Source organism: Mustela nivalis (assembly GCF_964662115.1).
Source record: "Mustela nivalis genome assembly, chromosome: X".
Taxonomy (NCBI): Eukaryota; Metazoa; Chordata; class Mammalia; order Carnivora; family Mustelidae; genus Mustela; species Mustela nivalis.
This window is the reverse complement of record NC_139040.1, coordinates 83,111,972-83,121,494: the sequence shown is the minus strand read 5'-3', so window position 1 is coordinate 83,121,494 and position 9,523 is coordinate 83,111,972. Positions and strand designations below refer to the sequence as shown.

Below are 9,523 nucleotides of genomic sequence, written 5' to 3'. Positions count from 1 at the left end.
CTCCCTCTCCCATTCCTCCTGCTGGTCTTCCTTCTCTCACTGTGTATCTCTCTATTAAATAAATAAAATCTTTAAAAACAAAAAAAAGAAGGCTTTAAAAACAAAAAAAAAGGATTGTATATCACACATGATATATAAAGTTATCTTGAGAAAAGAATAAGAATCCACACATGTAAGAGATCTTCATTAGTTTCCTAGCTCATTCTTTGTTTTCAGTAGTAGTTGCATTTCTGAATATCATCTAGTTTCCACCAAACTACTCCTCATAGAATAGCCAGGTGGCTTAAGTTTCTTACAGTGAATACAAGATAATACAATAATGCAATCACCTGTCAGCCATAAGAAAATGATAGAGCTGACACTTCTACTTAACCTCTGGTACTAGTTCTTTTATAGACATATTAATGAGATGAAAACAAATATGATAGGAAATTGGTCACCTAAATTCAAAATATCAAGAAACTGATTTGCTTCCACCATATCTAATGAAAAGCTTCACCCTTAGTGCATGAAGTGCTCAGAGATAAAAATAATGACTGTATGAAGCTATTATGAGTCACCACTTTTTCTGGTTATGTTTAAAGTCATGTGATAATCCAGGTCTTTGGAAATTTTAACAAAGGTAGCAATAAATGTTTATAAGCCTCTTTCGTAAAGTTTAATAGCAAAAAACTAAAAATCACTGAAGATTGAGAAAATGTGTTCTTTTTGGCTTAAATATTAGCTTAAATGGCTTAAATATTAGCATAATGGTGACAAAATGAAATGTTTTCTTTTGTCAGCAAACACATACCAAACACTGCTCAAGTGTTGAAATAAGATTAGAATATTACACTGTGGATGCATACAGTGTATGTGTATTACACACACAATTGGATGGAAATACAGGTGTTTCGATAAACTGCATGAACTTTTTGTAAATCTCTGAAGGAAAGAAAATACACTTTCCAAAGGAAAATCTACTTCTTTGATTTTAAAAATATGTCTATGGAAAACCAAAATTGTAACAACTAATAGAATGTCTGGTTTGATGGGAGAAAAAAGGCTCTGGGGTTAGGATATCGGGCTGGCATCCCACAAATGAATTCACCGGATCATTCTTAGGCAACAGCCTCTTGAAACTAAGAAGTGGTTTGACCCTCTTCCAGAGCTCAGTCATTTAAAACCACTGATTATGACCTCAGATTGAGGCTGACCCAAATGACACCAGTTCTCTGAGATTTCTCTCCCTCTCTTTTGTTTTTAAGGATTTAATTTTTGAATAATCTCTACACCCAATGTGGGGCTTGAACTTAGAACCCAAAGATCAAGAGTTGCATGTTCAATCTCCTGAACCAGCCAGGCGCCCCTCTAGGATTTTTTTTTTTTTTTTAGGATATCTTTTTAACTACTCCTGAATTAAAAGATTAAAAGGAGGAGTTCCTGGGTGGCACAGTCAGTTTAGCATCCCACTTGTGGTTTCATTCAGGTCTTGATCTCATAATCATAGGATTAGTCCAGTATCAGCTTCTGCACTCAGAACGTGGAGTGCTCTTGGGATTCTCTCCCTCTTCCTCTGCTTCCTCCCCACACCCTCCCACCAATTCATGCTTTCTCTCAAATAAATAAATGAATCTTTAAAAAAAAAAAAAAAGATTAAAAGGAAGTAGCCTAAATTAGTACAAATATCAGCTAGGAAATGTATTACCTGCAAGTGAGAGAACTCCTCTTGTGCCTAAAAATTTTAGGTGTCCAAATTCAAAAGGATAACAATATAGTATAATAATAATTATAATAATAATATCATCTAATAATAATATAATAATAATTTCTCCTGCATAGTCACTGCTGCACACTAGTAAAATAAGATGTTTCTTTTCTTTTTTTTCTTTTTTAAAGATTTTATTTATTTTATTTATTTGACAGACAGAGATCACAAGTAGGCAGAGAGGCAGGCAGAGAAAGAAGGAGGGAAGTGGGCTCCCCGCTGAGCTCTTTGGTGACGTGGGGCTCGATCCCAAGAGCCTGAGATGACCCGAGCCGAAGGCAGAAGCTTAACCCACCCAGGCGCCCCGAGATGTTTATTTTCATTTGGGATTATGGAGGGGCAAGGTGTTTTTGGCTCTCCTGCCGAAGTAGGGACTCCTGTCAGTATTGTCTCCACCTTTTTCCCTAATAGTAGCTCTGGAAGATGAAGACGTCCCTCCATCTCCCAGACATGAGGGTGACATGGGATGAGGACATGGGATGGTATAAGCTCATTGACATAGTCTCATGAACTAAGCCCTGGTTTATTGGTCACAGTCGTTCTCCAAGTATTTTCAGGAGTAAACTTCAGGTGTTGCCCTTACTCTAATTTTTCTTTCTGAGATTTCTGACTGCAATCGCTACTTCCTGCAGTCACTCGAGGAGAAACGAGGCATGTGGCAGCGCAACAGTGTGTTTTTCTTTCAAGATGACAGAATCACTCTTCATTTCTGTACGCATCTCGGATTTTCATATACGAACATGGATTTTGGTGTCTACCCTGAGGAGATGATACGTACGGTGTGAGGCACACTTGTATTCTCATGACACGTCACCTGGGTTACCCAGAACTTTCTGGTCCCGGCAGAAAGGCAGAAACCCGGGTGAATTCCTCATTGTTCCAGCAGACTGTCAGCCCTCAACGGCCTTCTGGATGTGTTTGTGCATCGCAGTGTCTGCTGTGTAAGATACAGAAAGAGCACAGTAGTTTAGGGGGAAAATATTTAGGAACACATTTTCCAGGAGGAACCAGGATTCAGTTTGGGTGACTCTTGACCATTTTTCATCTTCTGACGACTGAAAGTGGTAGTTAGTCTACAGTCATGGTTTTAACATGCATTTCGAATGTAATGTTAGTTTCCATCAACATAAAACTATAAGAACTGTCTTCCTAAAGGGCATTCGTGTAAGGCCCGTTATTTTCCAGCTTGATTAATAAAAACAAAATTTTTCTGTAATGCTTTCTTCCTACTCTATATTAGTTTTCAGGACTGGATTGAAAGTGATTTATTGTGGATAGGGTTATATCTGCTTGTGGAATTTTTTTCTGTTCCTGGGTTTTTAAAGGTAGCAGAGTTGACTTTCTGATTTTAATTCATCTTCACTAGATGAAGAATTCACAAATAGGACTTTTTATTGAAATAACCATAGCCTGGGGGTGCTTGGGTGGCTCAGGTCATGATCTCAGGGTCCAGGGATCGAGTCCCACATCGGGCTCCCTGCTCAGTGGGGAGCCTGCTTTACTCTTTGCCTCCCCCTCTCCTTATGCTTTCTCTAATAAGTAAATAAATAAATAACCTAAAAAAAAAAGAAGTTGTATTTGACTGGAGCTTCATGTGGAGTGACAGATCAACAGAAAGACAAAGGGATATGAGACAGGAAGCAATGAAGGAAAACACAGAGGCGCACAGTACAGACAGATGTTCCTCGGCTTATGACGGCCTTGGCTTCTAATAAACCCATTGTTCAGCTGGAAATCTGTTTAGTTGAAAATGCATGGAAAACACCTAAGCGACTGAACATCAGAGCTTAGCCCCGCCAACCTTAAATGTGTTGAGAACACTTACAGTATTGCACAGTTGGGCAAAATCCTCTAACACAAAGCCTATTTCACAATAAAGTGTCTGGTATCTCATGTAACTTACTGAACACTGCACTGAAAGCCAGAACAGGACGGTTCAAGTGTGTTGGTTGCTGACCCTCGTGATCACGTGGTTTGCCTGGGGGCTGTGCTCCCTGCCCCCGCCCAGCATTACAAAAGAGGACCCTACTGTAGATCGCCAGCCTGGGAAAAGATCCAAACTAAATGCATATCACTTCTGCACTATTATAAAAAGTCAAAAAACCATAAACTGAACCAAGGTGAAGTCAGGGATCTTCTGTACCAGGTGTGTTAGGGAAGGTCAAGCTCTCCTGTCTGGCCAGGAACCATAGTGGTATGGGGGAAAGTTCCACAGTAGAAAGTTCTACAGCGGAGAACCACTAGGACTCAAGCACCAAGGGTCACAGGTTGCGCCAGGAAGACTGGATGCTCCTCTGTGGGCGATGAGAAGCCACAGGCGACTCAGGAAGGCTGCAGAGCTCTGGGAAGGTGGGACAGCCGAGGGCTGCAATGAAGAGGGACAGGTGGAGCTGGGAGACCAGGTGGGGAGAGCCCGCTACCCTCGAACAAAAGGCGACAAAGGTCTGGACTGGGATGACGGAGATGGTGGAAGGTAATGGGATATTCATGAAACAGAACTTGAAAGCCATGGAAATGAAATAAGAGAGGGAGGGAAAACCGAACATGACTTTAATTGCCACCAGTATAAAACGTGTTGAATTAAAATGAATTGGTATTTCTAGACCGATGATGACATCACAGTAATGGAAGGAAACCAATTCTGATTTTGAACCTGGTTAAGGAGAAAGTATAGACAAGAGAAAAGCAGAGGCTCTGGAGTCACACAAATGTCACCGTTGAGATTCGTCCCCACTCTTCATTCCCTTTCCCTGTAAACCCAGGCAAGCGACACCTGCCTCACAGCACTGGTAACAAATAGGGAAGAGCACACGTTCCTGGGTCAGACAGGACAGCCAGGGATCAGCGGCACATGAGGAGGTGACAAGTGGTCACTAAACTGAGCTCAGGTGCATACACAGCAGTTTATGTCACCTTGAGATGGCTCCTCCTGTGACCTCTCAAAGAAGGCGGCAGTGGTGAGGAACGAACTCCAGGAGCTTATTAGCATACATGATCTTCAGGCCGTCCGGATGAGACTCAACAATCTGCTCTACAATCACCTAGCAGAAGGAAGAGCGTTTTATTTTTATTTATTTATTTATTTATTTGTTTGTTTGTTTGTGTTTTTGTTTGTTTTTAAAGCACCTACAAGAGAAGTATGAACTATACACTACAGAGAAAAGAATCGAGTAAACCTTAAAAATGCACTTCGTCCTTCCTCCTCCCCACTCAGTATGCTTTCTAAACAGCAGGTAAGTAACAACGGCACGAAAATCTAGGTCCCGGGATTTGGGAATACTGCTCCAACCCTGGGCGACACAGAGGCTGAGGGACAGAGACTGGCCTGAAGCTAAAACATCACACACACTCATCTGATTCCCTTCTGAGCTTAAAAGCGAAATACTGTATCTGCAGACAACAGCTCTGTACCATCTTCACCCTGGCCTTATCCTCTACCGTCTCCAGAACAGGGAAAGGGCTGAGATGGAAAGTGATGGAAGAAAACACATCTTATTTTGCTTTAGTATTTTATTTTTTTTGGTGAGGCTGAGTTGCAGGAGGTGAATGACAAGCATACAAACTTAAAATACAAACGTGGCCACAGTTCATTTAATGACACGGAAACGTAAAGTACTTCCCTAATTTAGCATATTAGATTCAGTTCAATGAAAAGGGCATAAATTAAATAACTAAAATATTTTCATTTAGTGACAAAGAATAATGTGATCTTTTTCACCCCCACAGAGAGAGCTATGAACTATAATAGGATACATACAAAGAACTGACAGATCATTTACTTTTAATAGTCCTAATGAAGCTGAGAAGATTACTGAAATTAATCCTTCAATTTCACTTCTATCACTGGGATACTGTCCCGTTTTAAAACTGGAAGCCTTTCATCCTGAAGTCATGGTGGGTAGCTTTATACTTACTGGACAGAAAGAACACTCGCACTGGCAGGTGACTGGAAGAAAGCCCTCAAACGCTGAGACTGGCTTCATGACTTCTATCAGCCTGAACTAGATGAAACCGACGCTCTCTAAATGGGAAGCTGCTGATTGCTGGCGGCCTCACACGGTGCAGCCCATACTCTGGCCGCTCAGAGGCAGGATACACTGACTCCCTGTATTTAACTGTATCCTCATAGGTCAAGAACACTGGGTAACCAAGTTCTGGACTTAAGGTACTACCCCACTAACTCGCCCTTAAAAGCCCTTTATCTTTGAATATTCCCTCCCTCCCACCTTCCTAGCCTGGCAAACTCCCCCATGGTCTTCAAGACTTAGGCCACATCAATTCTGCGAAGACGCCTCCCCTCACGGACTTTCCCTGAGCACAGAGCTGTCTTCCAGCTCCTCCAGTGGGCACGGGCGCCTTGGTGGGGTCATGCTTTTCGGCAACTTCATTGACGTATAACTTAGGGAAATGGAAATTGACCTGAAAATGTTCTGATCCATACCTTCTTCCTAGGCAAGTCCCTCACCCCTACTAAATTAAGATGATCCCTGAGCTATGGCATCACTGGAAGAGACCAGAGCACATGCCTGATTCCTGGCATGCTGATGGGCACCAAGCGGGACCAACCTTTTCTTACAACCAGAAGAGCAGGAACTAGGAGCATCTTCAAGGAAGAGCCCTGAGCTCTCTCGCACCCAGTCAAGAAACGAAGCCAGATTAGATGCTCTGTGTTTGCGGAATGAGGTGCATGGGGGCACAAACCTCATCCATGTACAGTTTCACCAGTACTTGACTGACTAACGCCTCTGCATCCCGTGTCTTGTCAATTGTAGCGTAAGTCCGGAGGCAGTGCCATATGATGTCCACATTGGAAGTCTGAAGCCCTTCTAGCAGCAGGCCTCCCAGGGACTGCTGCAGCATGGCCGTAATGTGGGCTATACGCTGCAAGAACAGAGAGACCAGGAAAGAAGGTCCAGGCACAACAGTTTCTAAAAGCTCAAATATATGTGTATAATTTATATACATATGTGTTATATATATAAAGCGAGCCTCTAATTCTACCAGAATATATGTAAGATTAAAATCCCAACATTTCCTAGAGAATAACAATCAATCTCTTCTCCCCATGATTGCTTTCTTTCTTTCTTTTTTAAAGGTTTTTATTTATTTATTTGTCGAGAGAGAGCATAAGCACACAAGGAGGCACAGGCAGAAAGAGAACAAGCAAGGAGCCCAAGGTGGGACTGGATCCCAGGACCCTGGGATCATGACCTAGGCCAGAGGCAGTGGCTTAACTGACTGAGCCACTGAGGCGTCCCCTCCCTATGATTTCTTTGAAAGTAAGTCGGCTTCATCAAAGTTAAGTTTAGACAATTACTGAACGACAAAAAGTTATTTGCCTCTTAAGCTACAGAGTAAATCGGACAAACGTGCATTTAAACCCAGTCAAGGGCTTTGGATAAATGAACTCTGACTACATCATATGATGTGTCAAGTTACATGAAATTCAGAATTAATTTTACTTGCATAGTTTGGAGACTACACTTGTGTCTTTACACAAAATCTATCTAGTGTGACATAATGGAAGCAGGGTCCCAAGCAGGAGACACTGAAAAAAAAATTCAAAGCTAGCTTCAAAATCCTGTAGAGTAGCAATTATCAGGGGGCAATGCTAGGTCAAACCAAAATCATCCAGGAAATTTGCAAACAGCAAATTGAAAATCGAAACTAACCCTTACTGGTCTTACTTTGTCCAGAAGAGGCATGCCTTTGCTCTGAACAGCATGAAACTGTAATTGGTTAAATTCTGTGGCAATTCTCTCCAAAATCTGTCTAGTCCAGAGAGGGCTAGTAGAGACAATTAGAGAAGTGTAATTCCCAAAGTTAAAACCTGCCACCCCCACTGCCCCCCATGCCTTACAGCGCTCAGGCACCTGCACCTGCATGCCATCAATTTTCATGACAAACTGTCTGTGCAGCAGGCCCCAGGTGCGAGGGGTGAGGAGCGGGGAGGTCGTAGAAGCCACCGACACAGCCTGGCCCGGGCCACAGGGCCCAGGCAAGGGGATGGAGCTATTTTAGGTCAGTGTGGGTACAACTGCATGTTTCCACCACGTTCCTCGGGCTCTCCCATTCGTGCCCTTCTTCTCCCATTCTCTAACCCCCTCCTCTCTCTTGCCCTGTCCTACCGTTCATACCCAAATCCCCCTCTTCTTCTCCGCCTGCCTCATTCTCCTTCCCAAGTACCTCCCCAGTACCAACTACTGCTGTCTCCTCAATCAGCTAAAACTGACCACCTAGCAGCAACCTGGGAAATTGCTCAGAGCAGCGGACTCCAAGTTTACATTTACCCAACGGCAGAAGGAGCAAGCTCGGTGCTCCGGGAGCTGGTGAGAAATCACTCACAGTGCATCTGCCATCAAGTGGACTGGATACACTTCCCTCTTGCCCCCCACATTAGAAAGCGTCAACCCCATTCAAAAGGAAGCCGAACAGTGAAAGGAAAAAAAAAAAAAACACAACAAAGGCCCCAAAGCCCCTGCTGAGAATGGGCAGTCAGGTAGTGAGGAAACACACTGTAAGGAAACCCAAAATGTCTGGAGACCTGTCACGGTGTGCCCCGTCCCAGAGCATCAGAAGTGGTGTGGAGGGAAGGCAAGCGCTCAGCACGACCAACGCCAAAGCCTAATCCCAACCTCTACTGACTGATCCCATGCGCATTTCCTATTTATCCTTATCTCAGCATTTCTGGGCCTGGCAGAGTATGATGGATTTACCATGCACTGACGCTGCTCTGGCTTTCCTGACTCTAGAGCTCAGAGCTGCTATTCTGGAGAAAAAAGTTATCCAAGGTAATTCTGAGCAAGAAAGCGCACAATGTCTGTTTATCAAGGACAGTGTTGCAAAGGGACAGGATTGTAGACACAGAGCTCACCGAGGTGTTTCTATCCGAGGAGCACAGCAGCAACAGCAAAGACGGGAAGAACACTGGAGGGCCAGCTCCCCAGGGGCCGAACGTGGACATGGCTGGAGGGGCTGCAGGCGCTGCCAAGGGCCGCAGTGAAGCAGAGCCGCTGGAGACACACGGGCTGCAGAAGGGCCGCGTACAGACTGTCTGCTAAGTGTGGACGAACGGGGGCAGAAGCACGAGTGCTACGGGCTAGAGACACAAGCACAGTGGAGGCTGACCACTTAGTTGAATGCCTTGATGTGAAAGGGGGCAGACACCTAGGACCAGAGAATCGCTTCCTTTGGGATGTGTCCGTTCTTAATCTCCATCATGAGACATGTGGAGCATATGGTCTCTCAAGTTCCTTCCAAATCTAAAACCTTAATTCCTAAAATTTAGAAACCTAACTCTGCCTGCAAGGGGAGGGACTGTTAGCCTTACACAACAGAGCACGCAGGGCACCAGGCGACCTTGACGCAGGCAGTCCAGCTGGTATGTGCAGGACCAGCCCGGGCTACTCCCACTGCACCACTGTGCGTCTCACGGTGCTGACAGGACCTAACTACTCATTTTCTGAGTCACTCATCTACCCTGGCTGATTGAAAATTCACACCAGGAGGGGAACAAGACAATCACAGTATAACAAAGAGAGCCATCATCATTTTCCTATTTCATAAGCTTTTTCTTTCCTGCTTGTAAATTTCAACTGGATGTGTCCTACACTGTTTCATAATAATATAATTCTGGTGCAAAATACATCAATGGTAATACTCTGGGCATGTCTAGGAAAAAAAATGAGATGGAGAAAAACCAAGATGAATGGTAGGTATGCCTTAAAGATCAACAGGACTTTGCTAGTCCTCAGGGAAGGTGATTCCAAATATACT

General features: G+C 43.8%; 1 protein-coding gene across 2 annotated transcripts in view; it reads right to left on the bottom strand.

Annotated features, from left to right (window-relative positions):
- Window positions 1-4,280: 4,280 nt before the first annotated feature.
- Window positions 4,281-9,523, bottom strand: part of LOC309856285 (conserved oligomeric Golgi complex subunit 2-like) — a 30,933-nt gene continuing 25,690 nt past the window's right edge. Inside the window, exons 1-3 of one of the 2 annotated variants that reach the window (XM_082717231.1) lie at window positions 7,426-8,210; window positions 6,449-6,628; window positions 4,281-4,788 (exon numbers count right to left, since the gene is read on the bottom strand). In XM_082717231.1, the coding sequence (XP_082573357.1) occupies window positions 4,687-4,788; window positions 6,449-6,628; window positions 7,426-7,647 (504 nt within the window). In that variant the 5' untranslated portion in view covers window positions 7,648-8,210 and the 3' untranslated portion in view covers window positions 4,281-4,686. Of the gene's footprint in view, window positions 4,789-6,448; window positions 6,629-7,425; window positions 8,211-9,523 lie in introns of those variants that run through there. The other variant, XM_082717230.1, reaches the window with a different exon arrangement.